This window comes from Elephas maximus, chromosome 6, assembly GCF_024166365.1.
Source record: "Elephas maximus indicus isolate mEleMax1 chromosome 6, mEleMax1 primary haplotype, whole genome shotgun sequence".
NCBI lineage: Eukaryota > Metazoa > Chordata > Mammalia > Proboscidea > Elephantidae > Elephas > Elephas maximus.
In genome coordinates, this window is record NC_064824.1 from 81,094,581 (window position 1) to 81,112,577 (window position 17,997).

General features: G+C 35.6%; 1 protein-coding gene across 1 annotated transcript in view; it reads left to right on the plus strand.

Moving 5' to 3' along the window:
- The window catches only part of DNAJC10 (DnaJ heat shock protein family (Hsp40) member C10), a 44,759-nt gene that overhangs the window by 7,155 nt on the left and 19,607 nt on the right, over positions 1–17,997 (plus strand). Inside the window, exons 5-13 of the mRNA XM_049887598.1 lie at positions 1,102–1,184; positions 2,002–2,133; positions 2,678–2,771; positions 3,924–4,001; positions 5,551–5,594; positions 6,714–6,851; positions 12,408–12,497; positions 13,236–13,349; positions 14,899–15,013. Of these exons, the coding sequence (XP_049743555.1) occupies positions 1,102–1,184; positions 2,002–2,133; positions 2,678–2,771; positions 3,924–4,001; positions 5,551–5,594; positions 6,714–6,851; positions 12,408–12,497; positions 13,236–13,349; positions 14,899–15,013 (888 nt within the window). The remainder of the gene's footprint in view (positions 1–1,101; positions 1,185–2,001; positions 2,134–2,677; positions 2,772–3,923; positions 4,002–5,550; positions 5,595–6,713; positions 6,852–12,407; positions 12,498–13,235; positions 13,350–14,898; positions 15,014–17,997) is intronic.

Below are 17,997 nucleotides of genomic sequence, written 5' to 3' on the forward strand. Positions count from 1 at the left end.
TCCTGCCTCTTGACTTTGTCTTCTAGAATTGGCAAACACTGGCTTTCTTGTTTCTATATCCTTCTGTATCTTGACTCCCTAGTTCTTCACTGCATTGATAACTCTCTGATGCTTTCAAAAGCGGTGTTTCTTATTTTGTCTGGTTTTCCAGTTGCTTGCAATGGAAGAGTTCATCCAAATTATGTGATTCACCTTTGTGAGTAGTGGAACCCAGAGTGTTCAACTTTAGTACAGAAAATCATGTTTTGGACCCTTTCCATTGAACATGTTATTTTTGTATATTATAATATAGTAGTATATCAATTTATCAGTGATCATAAACAAGTCATAGATAGTATTTCCAAAACAGAACATCTCACAGTTGTACTGGTCATTCTAAATAGTACCAGCACTATACAGGCATCCTGTGGAAGACAAGTTCAAGAAGTTAAAGAGGAGCTCAAAGCCCCTGTGCCTTTTCTTACCATTTGTCTTTGCCAACAGATGATATTTGCTGTTTTGATGTCTTACTGTAATTTTAAAGTGAATAAAGGTCATTTACTTGAATCAGGTCATCTTATAGATGATAATATATAATGAATTATTAGCCAGACATTATGTGGTCTTCAAATCTATTTCAGCACATTTCTATAATGTTTTTGTTAAAGACCTTGATTTTATACTTTTCAAACAACATCATCTTCCAAGGTAAATGTCTTACTTAAGGGCAAAGGTTCCATCTTATTCCACACACCTCCCTTTACACTTGATCATGTCAGTCTCTTACTTGATTCTCTCAGATTTTAAAGCAGCTATTTTTTTATTGGGATTATTTGACTGGCCACATATTTAACTTATGCTGCTGCTTTACAGCTTCATGGCCATATTTATCTTGGTGTTCAAGTATGGGCTTGTGAAAGTCAAAAAAAAAAATTGCTTGACAGTGGAATTTTTTTTTTTCTATAGAAAAAATTTTGTATAAAAAATGATAAAGGCAGCATAAAGATTTATGACTTTTTCCGTATTCTGATCCCACAAAAAAGAAAACTTTTTTTTTTAAGCTAAAATATGCAGGAACCTTTAGTAAATAATTCTAAATTGTTTTGGTTTTCTTTATTTAAGATGCTGCTGTTAATTCTGGAGAACTGTGGTTTGTAAATTTTTACTCCCCAGGATGTTCACACTGCCATGATTTAGCTCCCACAGTACGTATTTTTTACATCTTCATTTTTATTATTTCTAGTTGATGGGTTAAATGAAATTTGATTTTGTTTTGTTTTCTTTAGTATATTGGGATTTTTTTTTCTATTAATGTAACCATTAGAAAGAATTATCAAGTACTTTCAAGTATGTTTGGTTTTTATTTGATTAAAAGTTTCCATGTTAAGAATGTCTGACTTGAAAGAGAAAGAAGGAAACCAAAGACTCAAAGAAGAAACTAGTCTACAGAACTAGTAGTCTACACAAACAGCTATAGCACCTACCTTGAGACCAAAAGAACTAGGTGGTGCCCGACTACCACTACCTACCGTTCGAACCAAGGTCCCAATAGATTGTCTTGATAGAATGGGAAGAAAATGTAGAACAAAACTCAAATCCCTTTTTAAAAAAGGCCAGACTTACCTGACCAGTAGACTAGATGAACCCCTGAGACTATCACCCTGAGATAAAACTTCCAGAGGTCACCTTTCAGCCAAATGACAGGTTGGCCTATAAAGTAAATACTAATCACCTATGAGTACTGTGCTCCTCAAAATAGATGAGAGGCTAGGGAGGACAGAGAAGCTAGAGTAATGGAAACAGAACAACAAAAATTGAAATAATGAGAATGCTGATATATTGTGAAGAACCAATGTCACTGAACAATATATATGGAAATTGTTAAATGAGAACCTAGTTTCCTGTGTAAACTTTACCCAAAACACAATATTAAATTAAAAAAAAAAAAAATGTTTAGTTTGAAGAGTTTAAGGGAAAGAAAATGATCTTATCAGAGGAATATATGTTGCTTTTTCCTCATAGTGGAGAGAGTTTGCTAAAGAAGTGGATGGATTACTTCGAATTGGAGCTGTTAACTGTGGTGATGATAGAATGCTTTGCCGAATGAAAGGAGTCAACAGTTATCCCAGCCTCTTAATTTTTAGACCTGGAATGGTAAGGGATAATGTTAGCATTTTTTTAATTTGTGAAACTTTATAACAAGTGAAGTACTAATAAAACAGTATGTGAACTTGTAGAATATTTTTATTTTAGGTGCTATCAACAAGGTTCTGTAGTTAAACATTTCAGGCTATATTATGAATGCTTTTAGATGCTCTTACTTTGACTGTGCTATATTTCAGAATTAAATATTTGCCAGCTTCAATTTCTGTCTTTAAAAGCATAATTTACCAATGTGAATACTTGTGGGTTTACAAAGTATGTTACAGGTATTATCTCAACGAATATAAAGCTCTGATATACTTTTTTTTTTTCAGTGATGAGACTAAATGAAAACTACTGTATGTAGTGTTATTACGATGTTGCCCATGATATCTGTACAGTCAGATTCTTAGTGTATCACTTGGATATATACTGTACTATTGACAGACAAATCTTACTGTATTATTCAAAATAACGTAGAAGCAAAGGTATTTGGTATTATTTTTAGTGAGCTTTAAAAAGTAAAAGATGTTTCTCTTTGTTTTAAAAAAAATAGGCTGCAGTGAAGTATCATGGTGACAGATCAAAGGAGGACTTGGTGAGTTTTGCCATGCAGCATGTTAGAAGCACGGTGACAGAATTATGGACAGGTAATTTTATTTTCTTGATTTGCTTTCTTTTCAGGGATAATTTGAAATTGGTATTTTAAGTTTTCCTCTGACGATATTAAGATTTTGATCATAATAGTGATATTTTAAAATATCTTTTCCAAGCTTTTTAAAGGGGAATTGTGTCGTTGGCTCTGACCTGTGCTAAATAGTGGGCATTTAACAAATGAATTATGTTTATACAGGAACTGAAACAAGATGTGGAAAATAGGTATGAGATCAGGTTAGGTGGAAAAGTCAACTTTCAAAGTACAACTGAATTTTAATAATACAAGTGTTTCATTGCTTCTGTCGGTATATCAGGCAGTAAATTAATGCCTATCCAGTTTAATTTTAAAGTTTAAAGACTGTTCTAATCTTAGGCTTTTAATTCAAGTGACTTTAGTTAGGTAATGTAATTACTCTGGACTATCCCCAAAAACTTTTTAGTTTTTTATCCATGAAATGACCTCCACAGTCTTCACAGCTAAAGGGATGTTTGTTTCATTCACTGAATACCAGTTATATCTCAGAAACTGTATTAAAATGCTAGGGTTGCAGTGTTAAAATATATTATCCCTGCCTTTAACAATCTCACATTTTAGTGAGGGAGGCATTTGCAAACATTTAAAATGCAATGTAGTAACTGTTACGATAGAGGTGAGCTTAGGTAGTTAGGGAACCATAAAGGATATAGAACAACCCAGTTGAGGGAAGGAAGGGTTAGAAAATACTTCCTTTAAAATAGGTCATACCCAGTCAGTCTTGAAAATAAGTAGTAAGTTTTAAGTGATCACTGTGTGTTTGGGGAACTGGCAATACATCCCCATGAAACTAAAAAAAGATGACTAATGGGATAAAGTGGTGTGGGGAGAATTATACTGTACAGGTAATCCAAGCCCAGACCATACGGGGCCTTATTTGCCAGTTTGAGTTTTTTTCTTAATGAAATAATGAAGTTAAATTTTATATAATAAAAGAAATGGGAGCCAGTGAGAAGGAATTTGACAGGCTCAAGAGGATTTTTAGAAAGTTAAACAGTACTACTCAGAGTAGATGGGAAGAGGTTGGAGATTAGAAGGCAAAAATCTTTTGAACAATGTTTCCCTCATCAGGTAAAAGGTGATAAGAAATTTGCTTTATTTTTTTTTTAAGGAAATTTTGTTAATGCCATAGAAACTGCTTTTGCTGCTGGTATTGGCTGGCTGATCACTTTTTGTTCCAAAGGAGGAGGTAATTTTGTTATTTTGTTGTGAAGAGATCATGACATTTAAGTTTTAGGTGATAGTTTTAAAATAATTCTATAATCGATTCCTTACTACTTGAAACTATAATTTATATCCAGGATTATAGTTTTTTATTTAATGAGTATCTACCGTTTCCATTATTTTATACATGTAAGTGGTTATAAAATTATTAATTTTTTAATGTATCAGTGAACAAGTTTATCAGCTTAACTATATCCATAATAACTTGTACCTTCAGGTAGCTGTAGATGTATTTTGCAGATTGCAGAAATAATTGTTGACAGACATAACCTCTCCAGAAGTAATAATTTCAGAATTATATACTTTGCCTCATACTTTTCATATGAGAAATTAATACGTTTGCCTCATAAAATTATGTATTTAAAGAAGACAACTTCGCATTTCTAGGAACCTAACCCTCAGTGAATGAAGTTGAAAATTAAGTATGCTACATACCAAATCTCAAACTGTAAATTCCATTCAAATGAGATTGGTTAAAAATAGGTCCCACTATGACAAAAAATCTTAATTCATTAATACATTCTTACATGTTTAATCCCAACATAAGTCTTTTCCCCACACTTCACTTATTAACCTGTATGGTGCCATGTTGAGACGGCATTGCCTTACAACTAAAATCCACCACTCACCCTATCCAATAAGATCTGTGTTGGGAAGGTATTGCATTGAAGCAAAAACCCACCCTAACTTAGCCTATCGTTGAAAGGTTGTCTCATTTTGGCCTAATGCCCAGATTTCTGTCCACCTGCACCTAAACAAAATTTTAAAAATCTTGTTTTACTTTTCACTGCAGATAAATTGCTTTTATCCCTCTCTGTAGGTTCTGTGATGCTGTAAACTCCCTTTTCTCTAAATCTACATCATTGTATTCTAGCATTAAAGATTTATAGAACTTTCATATAATTAATGAAGAGACTATTTTGAGATTTTATTATATTTTGAGGATCCTTTACATATTTTATCAAATAGGCCCATTACATTTTATTTCTGCAGAATCATAAGATCTCTTGAGTAAAGGGAATTCTTGATAGGAGAGAATTGAAAGTAAGATCCTGAAAAGACGCTTGAGAGAAAATTACTCCCTTTCCCTGCTGCTAGAAATTCTGTGGAACTAAGGAGAGAGAAGAGCCCTGGTGGTGCAATGGTTAAGAGCTCAAGCTGCTAACCAAAAGGTCAGCAGTTTGAATCCACCAGTTGCTGTGCTCCTTGGAAACCCTGTGGGGCAGCCCAGCTCTGTTCTGTAGGGTCTCTGTGAGTCGGACTCGAAGGCGACAGGTTTAAGGAGAGAGAATAAAAGAATGAGACAGTGTACGTGCGTGTGTGTGTGTGTGTAGAATGAGACATTGACATTTTTTTATCTATCTGGTAAATTGATTTTGCAATATTTACCAGTAAAGCCCAGTTAATTGCCTTGGAGTCAACTTGGTAGTTTGAGGAAAAAGTAAATGAAGCTATAGTCTTAAAAAATAGTCTTAATAACCTAAAATTGTCTCATGAGTTTTTTTCTCCCCCAGATTGTTTGACTTCTCAGACAAGACTCAGGCTTAGTGGCATGTTGGTAAGCATCAGTCATTTTGTAAAACTATGTCACCATGTTAAGAAACACATTTAGAAGTTAATTTCATACATTTTCTTTGGTAGTTGCTTGAACATTTAACTCATTGGTTTGTAGTCTTTGTTGTTTTCTGATAAATATATTCATAGCTATAAACGTCCTAATTAGCTGTATTCCATAAGTTTTGACATATGGTGGCTTTATCGTTATTCGCTTCCAAGTGTTTTGTAGTTATGGTTTTGTCCTTGACCTAAGAGTTATATTTTAGTGTTTTTCGTATTTATTCTGCTTGAGATTTATTGAACTTCTTGAATCTATAGATATTTCACCAGTTGTGGATAATTCTCAGCTGGTACCTTTTCAGCTTTTGTGTCTGTCCCATTCTCTGTCTTCTCCTGGGATCCCAAATAAATGTATGTCAGAGCTCTATTTGCTTACCAACTTGCCTGGTCCAGAGATTTTTTTCCAGAACTTTAAGTCTTGAGAAGTGTACTTTACATCTAGGATTTTGACGCTCATTAAAGGAGCTCAGCCCCCCCCCCCCCCCAAAAAAACAGTGCTATCGAGTAGGTGAAAACTGGAAACGCATTAATTTAAATGCACATACAGACACACACACAGCCTGTCTGATAAAACTGTGTAATTCTTCAAAGGACAGTTACAATGAAAAGCTTTACATAATAGTTTGATTTTTGTTAAAACCTGAAAGAGATGATTGAGTATCCCACTTTCTATACAAAATTGTAAAAACAGTTGTCCAAAAGTGGATTTTTAATATTTGGGAAAACTAAGGGAGCCCTGATGGCGTGGTGGTTAAGAATTCAGCTGCTAAACAAAAGATCAGCCGTTTGAATCCACAGGCCACTCCTTGGAAACCCTATAGGGCAGTTGTACTCTGTCCCATAGGGTCTCTATGAGTTGGAATCAACTTGATGGCAACAGGTTTGGGGTGTTTTTGTTTTTGGGAAAACTGAAATTCATTACCTCAAGGAATTTAGTGCTCTTAAAAGTTTAAATTTATGAAGGAAAAGTTGTATTTCTAGCTAAGTAAAACCAAATTTTTTTTAACTTTTTTCTTCCATTACAACATGGCCTGTACATATTTTTTTTTTTCCATTTTAGGATGGTCTTGTTAATGTAGGATGGATGGACTGTGCCACCCAGGACAACCTTTGTAAAAGTTTGGATATTACCACAAGTACTACGGCCTATTTTCCTCCTGGAGCCACTTTAAATAACAAAGAGCAAAGTGGTGTTTTGGTATGAATCACTTTAAAATAATTCCTTTACATATAAATACACACATGTAGTCAAATGTAATACATTATCTTGTAAACAGTAATGAAGGAAATAAATCAGTTTATATTATCTGATTGTGAAACATTTACTTAGAACAGATATTTTATTCCTAGGATTCTGTTGAATGCATATTTAGTTTGTAATGTGTGTTACAAGGATTATATTCAAACTAGTGTAAACTATTACACTTTCAAACCCTGAAGGTATGGCATACACCCTGATGTTAAGTGAGAGAACATTTATACCATGAGTTTTCATTGGTTTCCATTTATTTGTATATTTTCTAGTATTAAAATATAGATTATTGGTAGGTGTGGCTGAGCCCCAAATATCTATTTCTTTTAAAAACACCCTGTGGGATTCTGATACAAACTCAAGTTTGGAAACCTGATGTGGCTTACTTCCGTGATTTTACAAATGAGGAAACTGAGGCTCCAGGTAGTTGTCAAGGAGCTGAAATAATGGGATATGAAAGAGATCCATAGGGAATTCCAAACGAAAATAAAGAACTCTGATAAAAGACAAACTTCTTTAGTTTTCTCGGTTCCGATTTTGCCTCTGTTGATACTAAGATAGCAATGATCATTACAGAAATTCATATATGGTTTAGAAGTGTATAAAGAAAGAAGCAAAACTCCCTAAAATCAAACCACCCATAGACAGCCACCATCAAATCTTAGTAAATACCCCTCTAGATCTTTACTTACATATGTATGCAATTTTGGCTTTATACTAGCAACCGTCTGGTTTATATCTGTGGCTCAGACCTCTTTCCTCCACTGCAGACATATTATGCTACTGACTATTCAACATCTCCCTTTGGGTATTAGTCAACATCTCAAACTTAAATGTCTGTAAGTTGATCATCCCCATAGATCTCCACCTACAGTTTTCCCCATCTCAGTTGATGACAACCCCAAATTATTCAGGCCAAAAATGTTGGAGTCGTTCTTAACTCCTCTTTTTCTCATACTCTTTGTTCATCAACAAAGCCTGTGTCTTAATCTTTGTGGCTCTGTCTTTAAAATGTTCCATAATACACTTTCACTGCTCCTGTGCTGTATGAACTGCCATCATCTCTCACCTGAATTTACTACAATGTCTTTTTTAAGGTATCTCTGTTTAAAGCTTTTCCCCCACTGCAGTCTGGCAATGTGTTCTTAGCATTAACAACCATATTGAACAAAGCCAGATCATGTCACTGCTTTGTCTAAAACTCTGTAATGGCTCCACGTTTCTCTCTGAGTAAATGCCACAGTCCTGACAGCGGCCTACGCTCCCTCTCCCCCTTTTCCCTGTACTTCTCTGTTCTCGTCGACTACTGCTCTAACCCTCGCCCACTGCTCCAGCCACAACTGGCATCACTGCTGTTCTGCAGACACGCCAGGCACTCTCCTACCCTTGGGCCTTTGTAGTGACATTGCTCGCTGCCCAGAATGCTGTCCCCCAACAAATCCACTTGGTCACCTACCACACCTTCTTCAAGTTTTTGCAGGAAGGTCTACTATATAAATATCTTCATAATTGCAAACTTTCACCTCCCCTTCTACTCCCAGGTTGGTACTCTCACTCCCCTTTGTCCTGCTCTGTTTTATTTCCAGAGCACGTATCACTTTGTTCCCTGGGTGGCACAAAAGGTTACACACCCAACTACTAGCTGAAAGGTTGGCAGTTCGAACCCATCCAGAGGTGTCTCGGAAGACAGACTGGTGATCTGCATCCAAAAGGTCACAGCCTTGATCTAGCTTTCTGACTCAGTGTATCAGGAAAATATTTCCATATCAGTGAATACATGTGCTAATGTATATATATGTGTATACACATATAATGTATATATACATGTTTATATAAACCAGTGTGTATACATTATCCTTTTAGTGATTCACAATCATAAATAGTAATTCAATGACTGAATGTAACATGATTAATCAGTCCTCCCTTATCAGTCATTTGTTTCTACTTTTTTCATTTTAAACGAGGTTGTGTTGGGCACTCATACAATCACCTTTCTGCATTTCTTCAGTTATCTGCTTAGAATGGGGTAGCTGCAGCAGTTTTAAATTGAATTCATATTGCCAGTTTGCCCTCTAGAAAAGTTGTGCTCATTTGCACTCTTGCCATCAGTTAATGAGAATTGCCTACACCCTGCCTAACAGTTAACATAGGCTCTTGTCTTGAGTACTGCAGTCCGATATTTTAGTTAGATTTTTGGGCCTCGTGACATAAAATTGCTACCTCAGATGCTGTCTCGGAAAATATAAATGATTAACACTGGACATGTAGTAACTGGAAGTGATGATTTAAAGAGTCCATTACCCTTCTTAAAAGCAGTCAAGCTTAGAACACTATAAAAGACTATGCTAGCTGTCTGGAAGAGTGAAATTCAAAGGCTAGAAAATATCCCTTATAGGTATATAACTCCACCAAATTCTACTTTAAGACAGCAGGGCTATAATGAAGTTCTAGTGAAGTAACAATTTACATATTTATCTCAGCTGCTATAGATTTTTTTTTTTTAATCTTCATAATGAACCTGAGTAAAGTGGATGAGTTGTAGGCATTAGGCATGAAAGATTTCTGTTTTGACATTTTAAACCCTTTGATAGAAATTACTTCACACAAATCTTTAAGAATATTTATGCTATGAATATTTTTAAAATTTAAGAAAAGAAACAAAAAAACCTTATTTGTAGTCTTACGTTACACCAGTTTTTTTCTACCTGTGTAGTCATTCTCATATTGAATATACTTAAGCTGTGAACTTAGATGGTTTATAATTAAATTTATATTTAAGAATTCCTGCTGATGAGGATAGGAAGCCAAGGTGAAAGGGAAGGTAAGAGGGGAGGTTGTAAAATCAGAATTACTAAACTTTGTTTTGTCAGCCCCCATAGATGTTTCCTTATGTCACCGTTGCTGCACTCTTTGTAACAGCAGCTGCTTCATTGAGAACTAGACCAGCAATAGAGTTCTGTGAGGAAAAAAATACAGGCAGAAATAAAGGCAGTGCATTAGGAGGGAGATGTGTGTTTTTTAGTTGTTTGTGTTTTAAATAAGATCTAGATCTAAAACATATTTAAGGTAAGAACTTTGTTGGTATATTTTACTCTACAAAACTTGTAGGTAGTTTGATTTTCTGAAAATATAATTGCACTATGATCCATTCCAATTTTCCAGCTCTAAGTTCTTCTCAATATTGAAGGATTCTTTGGGCAAAATACTGAACGATGCAGGAAGCATCAAAAGAAGATGGAAGGAATACACAGAGTCACTATACCAAAAAGAACTGGTCGACATTTAATGATTTCAGGAGGTAACATATGATCAAGAGCCAATGGTATCAAAGGAAGAAGTCCAAGCTGCACTAAAGGCATTGGTGAAAAACAGGGCTCCAGGAATTGACAAAATAACAATTGAGATGTTTCAAACAAACAGTCGCATGGCTGGAAGCGTTCACCCATCTTTGCCAAGAAATTTGGAAGACATCCGCCTGGCCAGCAGACTGGAAGAGATCCATATATGTGCCCATTCCAAAAAAAGGTGATCCAACAGAATATGGAAATTACCAAACGATATCATTAATATCACACACAAGTAAAATTATGCTGAAGATAATTCAAAAAACGGCTGCAGAAGTGCATTGACAGAGAACTGCCAGAAATTGAAGCTGGATTCAGAAGAGGATGTGGAACAAGGGATATCATTGCTAATGTCAGATGATCTCGGCTAAAAGCAGAGAATATCAGATGCTTACCTGTGTTTTATTGACTGTGCAAAGGCATTCAACTGTATGGATCATAATAAATCATGGATAACATTACAAAGATGGAAATTCCAGAACACTTAATTGTGTTCATGCAGAACTCCTGTGTAGACCAAGAGGCGGTCATTAGAACAGAACAAGGGGATGGTTTAAAATCAGGAAAGATATGCATCAGAGTTGTATCCTTTCACTATACTTACTCAGTCTGTATGCTGAGCAAATAATTCAAGAAGCTGGACTGTATGAAGAACGGGGTGTCAAGGTTACAGGAAGAGTCATTAACAACCTACGATGTGCAGATGACACAACCTTGCTTCCTGAAAGTGAAGAGGACTTGAAGCACTTAGAAATGAAGATCAAAGATCACAGCCTTCAGTATGGATTACATCTCAACATCAGGAAAACAAAAATCCTCACAACTGGACCAATAGGCAACATCATGATAAGCCAAGAAAAAAATTGAAGTTGTCAAGGATTTCATTTTACTTGGATCCATAGTCAGTGCCTGTGGAAGCAGCAGTCAGGAAATCAAACAACATATTCCATTGGGTAAATGTGCAAAAGACCTCTTTAAAGTGTTAAAAAGCAAAGGTGTCACTTTGAGTACTAAGGTGCATCTGACCCAAGGCACAGTGTTTCCAATCAGCTCATATGCATGCGAAAGCTGGACAATGAATAAGGAAGACGGAAGAATTGATACTTTTGAATTACAATGTTGGTGAAAAATATTGAATATACCATGGACTGCCAGAAGAACAAACAAATCTGTCTTAGAAGTACAGCAAGAATGTTCTTTAGAAATGAGGATGGAGAGACTTCGTCTGAGGTACTTTGGACATGTTATCAGGAGGGACCAGTCTCTGGAGCAGGACACATGCTTGGTAAAGAAGAGGGTCAGCGAAGAAGAGGAAGACCCTCAACGAAATGAATTGACACGGTGGTTGCAAGGATGAGCTCAAACATAGCAACGTCTGTGATGGTGGCACAAGACTGGACGGTATTTCGTTCTGTTGTACATAGGGGTGTTATTAGAACCAACTTGACGGCACCTAACAAGAAGTTCTTATCAAAATATTAATTATTGGTTAAGAGGTGTCTTAAAATTAGTTGCCATCAAGTCAGCATCACCTCGTGGTGATACCATACGTGTCAAAGTAGAACTGTGCTCCATTGGGTTTCCAGTGGCTTGTTTTTCAGAAGTAGATTGCCAGTCCTTTCTTCCGAGGCATCTGTGGGTGAACTCGAGCCTCCGTTCTTTAGTTAGCAGCCGACCAAGTTAACTGTGTGCACACCCAGGGACTTCCCATGAGATGTCTTAGGTCATCAAGTAAGCAGTGTAATTCTGTAAAAATGGTTAGCATTAAAATTAAACTGAACATAATCCAGTTTTTTCCTGATGATTCAGAGGCCACGCCAGGATTTTATGCTTTTCTCAAGGTTGTTAATAAGGATTTTCATAGCACACACTGCACAGTTAATAGAAAGCTACAGTTTAACTCCTAACAGTAGAATTTATTTTATAATTTGTATCTCACATTTTCTAAGAAATAGCTTATTTATTCAGCATTCGTAATAATTGAAAATATGACACGCTTTTTCAGGAGAGAAGGACAGCATTTGGAATAAATAACTTGAAAAACTTCAGCACCTGTGATCATTTCCTTAAAAGTTCTACAATAGAAATAGAAAAAAAATTAAAAAGTGTAATAAATGGACATTTATTAAAAAATTATAATATGATTCTCTTATTTTAGTATCTTAATTCGTTGGATGCCAAAGAAATATATTTGGAAGTAATGAATAATCTTCCAGATTTTGAACTACTTTCGGCAAACACACTAGAGGTAATGTTTTGATTAATAATGTTAAATAGTAGTAAGTGTTGCTGACAATTTCAGGTCTTAACATTTTAAAATGAACAAGCTGTTTTATTCATCACAAGAGAGAATTGAGAGAGTGGCATTTCAAAGAATTATATGTTAGTCAATTCTAGGTTGAACCCTAATCGTTGGAATTGAAGGTGTCGGCTCCTTAAGCCGAAGTCTTTTTCCCAGGAAGGCAGCATCAGGAAGGCAAGGTTTTCCCGAGAAAGCAACTTTGGTTTTGCATTTGGAGCGTATGCTCCTGCTGTGGAACTATTTCTGCTGCTCACTGAGAATTCTGAAGCGGCTTTAGAAATACTCAGTTTGCACTGAAATCGATTATTTTTTCTATTTATTGATCTCACAGCTTTTTAGGGCTCTGTCCCTTCCAAACTTTTTATTAAAACCTAAAAAAACTAACTTCTCCACTCCATTGTTAAGTATATATTTTTAAAACCATATTTTTTCTTGGTACAATTATCACTTTAGGAATTTATAATTTAGTAGCTCTTAGGGTTGGGTACTGTCCTGTAATATTTACTATGTAATTGACTTACATAGCATTATTCCAATTAACCTACAAAATAAGAGTATAAATGGGTCTGAATTTTAGGCAGTATTATGAAGTAATGGGAAGGATGGCTAAAATGAACTTTAAGTCAGATAAGAATCCGTAGAATTTCCCATCTCTGACATTTCTTTCTCTTTATCACTTTGAAGGATCGTTTGGCTCATCATAGGTGGCTCTTATTTTTTCATTTTGGAAAAAACCAAAATTCAGATGATCCTGAGTTGAAGAAACTGAGAACTCTACTTAAAAATGAACACATTCAAGTAAGTAAAATGTATTCTCCCTAGCCTTCGGCTTGTGTGCTTTCTTGTTATTTTAATGCATATAATTTAGTTTTTAAATAACATAAAAAGTAACTCCACTAGAGAACTATTTGAAATTCTGGATTAAGAAGCCTGTGTTTTTGGTCTTGTGTTTTCTATTTTCTTTTTTCTGTTAAAAACTGCCCTGATACCTGAAAGTAGTTAGCTTTCATTTCCCTTGAGTAGTTGCCATGTGATAAATTTGTATCATGCAGTTTTTCCAGAATACGTACTATATAAGAGTATCTATCTTTCCTTTTTGTGATTCATATTATTTCTATATACGTACTGTTTGCCCATTGTTAAAAATAACAATATGTAAATGAGCAAAATAATGAGTTAGGATAAATCACCCATACTCCCACTACTGACAATAACCCTGTTAAAAGTTCACTATATAACTTTTCAGACCTTTTGTGTATATATTTGTGAATATATCTGATTTTAAATATGTATACACATGCATACGTATAATAGACACATGTGAATTATCATGTTCACTTTGTAATAAAAATGGATTCACTGTGCACTGTTTTATAAATTTTTTCCTTCAGCAGTGTCAAATTTCTTCACATGACAATAAACTGTATCATCATTCCTAAAGGCTAAGTAGTATTTCACTATGTGATCGTTATACCATGTTGTTTGACTTTTAAGTTGTTTACATTATTTGTTATATCAAACAATGCAGCAGTTGTCTAGTTATTTCCTAACTGTGAAGAATTTTTTACTCAAAGGTTGTATATTTTCTTAAACATTTTTCATCCTCACTGTCAAAGAGTCCTCCAGAAAGTTTATACCAACTTACAGTTCTCACTGACAGCATGTAAGTGTCTGGTCATTTCGCCAGATCTTTGATGACCATGCTCACTTGATAGGCCAAAAGTGATGTGTTAAAGATACTCACTTTCATTTATTTGCTTTCTAGTAATACTTTAGGATTAACTAATCATATTTCTTTTCTAGTTTATCTCGTGTTTATGTCTCTGACCCATTTTCTTTTTCCTGATAGAATGCTTATCTTGTTTATTAATGGGCCCTTTGTCTTAAATGCTGCAAATGTTTTTTTCTCAGTTCATCATTTACCTTTTAATTTTATTTATCCTATTTTGTTAGACATTTTAGCTAAACTTGTCAGCTTTTTTCTTCATTATTTCTGCTCCTGGTTTTGTACTTAGTAAGTAATCCTTCCTTACCCCAAGACTGTGTAAATATTCCCTATATTTTGAAGGGTAGAGTTCTTAAACAACTGCATAATTTTTTTTTTTTGGAAATTTCCCCTCAAGTTTTAAACTCTTTAGGAGGCTTTTTTTGAAAACTAAATTGAGTTTTGTTATTAAATGTAAATGAATTGTTTCTGTCTCTTACTTTCATGGCCCCTTAACTTCTGTTTAGGACTGTGTTGAACAATGTCATTTTTTAATTATCTTTATGAATATTTTTTAAAATTCCATGGATAAGATTTTAAGTTTATGTCAGATTGTACCCTGACCTTCTCTTTCTCCTTTAGGTTGGCAGATTCGACTGCTTGTCTGCACCAGACATCTGTAGTAATCTCTATGTTTTCCAGCCCTGTCTAGCAGTATTTAAAGGACAAGGAACCAGAGAATATGAAATCCATCATGGTAAGAAAGGGAAAAATGATAAAAAGTTGTTACCTTTATTTTCAGAGTAATTTTCTAATTCTGCTTTTTCATGTTTTATAAATAACTTTGCTTTTATTTATTATGAATATGTTTCTTGTGGAGAAAGATATCTTGAATTACATAGTTATTTTATACTCTTTACTCTTTTTCTCTGTTCAATACTTTGATCAGTGTTTCAGCAAAAACTCGGGGACATGTCAGGCTAGTGAGTAAGCTGGGGTTCTGCTTATTAGCCAAAGTAAGCAACACCTGCAGTTGCCTTTCCGTGAGATGCTAAGTTATAGCATCTCATCCATTATAGACAATTTTCAGATGTTCTTCTGGATTTTTCCTCCACTAGACTTCCAAACCTCTCCATACACTGCTTTGTTATCTCCCTAAATTTCTACATTTCAGCTTATTTTAGGCTTTAGCTCTGTACTCATTTAAGTACAGTCCCACTTCCTAGGGTTTGCCTGTCCTGAAGGAGGTCAAATATAGCAAAACAGACTCACGAACTACTAACTACAATACCAATAACAGATATTTATGACATGCTTGTGGTATGAAAAGCACTGCTGTATGTATTAGGGCTAGAATGTTGTAAGAAATGGACTATGTTCTCAAGAAGTCTAGAATATAATCTAGTGTGTGAAGAAGATCTATAAGAAAATTTGAACAATATTGTAATGGCCAATATGTATAAATTGGAACGAGATCAAATAAAGAGACTTCTGTGTAGTATGGTCAGGAGGTGACATTTGAATTGAGCACAGAGTGCTCAAATTCCCCAAGCAAATACATGGGAAAAAAAAATAAAGCTTTCTCAGAAGGATAAACCTAACAAATGTTTATTGAGTGTTTTCTGCAAGTCAGACACTTTTCTAAATGCTTTTCATATATGACCCATTTTTATCTTTGTAACAACTCAGTAAGGGATAAAAACGAGTCTCAGAAATGTTAAATAACTTGTGCGATGTTAGACAACTCGTAACTAGTCAGGGTAGATTCTGAATCCAAAGCCTAGCGTTACAGCCACAAGACTACCATCTTCTCAAAGTGCTTGAAATGACCTAATTTTAGTAATGGGATTCTGTTGTTTTTTACTTCTGAAATATTTATGAGAGCCCCCTCTTGTGTTTGCTGGCTTAGGTTAGGTCCATCATCCCCTTGAATTATCATAATATCCTCCTATAGGATTGCCCATCCTCTAGTCTTTACTCTTTACAACTGATTGTTTTATTTGCAGAATTACTGCCCCCGAACACAATCCTCATGTCACTTCTCCCCCAAGCACTTCCATTAATGAGCTGTCACTAACCTTATAACATATGTTATTTTATTGGGTTTAAATAGGTTATCAAGTCATCTACCTGTGCCAGCTACAGTACTAGAAAGTAGAAAAAATAGTGAACTGTATATAATCTTTATATGTAATAGTAGTGAAAACAGACAAGTAAATGGGCAAATTAAAAAAATGTTTGGAGTGGGGAGTATTTAGTTATCTATTGCTGAGTAATAAATCACTCTAAAACTTAGCAGCTTAAAACAATAGACAGTAACTCACACAGTTTCTGGGGTCAGGATTCTGAGAGTAGCTTAGCTAGATGGTTCTGATTCAGTTTTTCACAAGGTTGTAGTTAAGGTAGGTGAGTGCTGTAGCCATCTGACTGAGGCTGCAGAATGTAGTTCCAAGCTCATTAGTGTGATAAGCAGGGTGCCTCATGTAGCAGGAGGCCTCAGTTCCTCACAAGACCTCTCTACGGCTGCTCATGACATGACAGCTGGCTTTCCTTAGAATGAGCGACAGACCAGGAGAGACACCAAAACAGAAGCTACAGTGTCTATTATAACATGATTGTAGACAAAACAAACTGTTGCTCCTGCCATATTCCATCATACACACCAGCCCTGGTATAATGTGGGAGAGGACTATATAAGGCTGTGAGTGCACAAGGTAGGAATCATTAGGGCTGTCTTGGAGAGTGGCTACAACAAGGGATAAATATGAGTGGCACTTTCAAGGAACACAACCCAATCGTCTGGCATCAGAGAAGGCCCTGAGGGGAGGAATCTTTAGTTGAGACCTGAAGTAGGAGTAATGCTTACCCAAAGGAAGAGGAGGCAAAGACATTCCAAGCACAGGACCAACAACTGTATTAATGACCCCTGAGATATGAGATACTTATTTGTTCTTTGAAAAGTAAGAATTTCAGGATAGCTGCAGTATTGAATGTCAGGGAAGGAATGAGACCTGAGGCTGGAAAGGGCACCAGGGGTCCAAAGTACAGGATGTGTTTCATCCGCCAGTTAAATGAATTCAGACTTTTATCCGAGGGCAAACCAGAGGCATTCATGGATATTAAAGAGAGATGTGATTTAACTAGTTTTGTGTTTTAGAAGGGTGACTGGCTGCACAGAATGGATGGAAGCAAGATTGGAGGAAGGGAGAGCAGTTAGAAGCCTGATGCCATCATTTATGTAAGGCAAAATGGCTGCCATAACTAAATAATGGCAATGTGGATGAGGAGAAGTAGACAGACTTAAAATACCAAGAACACAAAATTATAACCTAGCGATTGTTTAGATGTGAGGGAATGAGATGAGGAAGTTAAGGATGACACCCAAGTTTCTGACTTGGTGCATTGGCAACTGAAGGGGAGTGTACCATTTGATCAGGAAGAGAACACTGGGGAGGAGCTGATTTGGAGTGGAGACCCCCAGTTCACAGTTGAATAAAGGCCTGGCCTCAGGAGAGGAATTTGGATTTTAAAATGCAGATTTAAATAATCAGTGTATGGATAGTAATTAAAGCCTTGGGAAAGGATGAGATTGTGGAAGAAAAGTGGCTAGAGAAAAAAGAAGAGAGACTCAAAACCAGAGCCCTTTAAGGGATGGTCAGAGATAGAGGAATTTGTCAAGCAGTTTTAAAACACAGTCGCTAAAGAGTAAGGAGAAAGCAGATGGTGTCACTTAACATTATA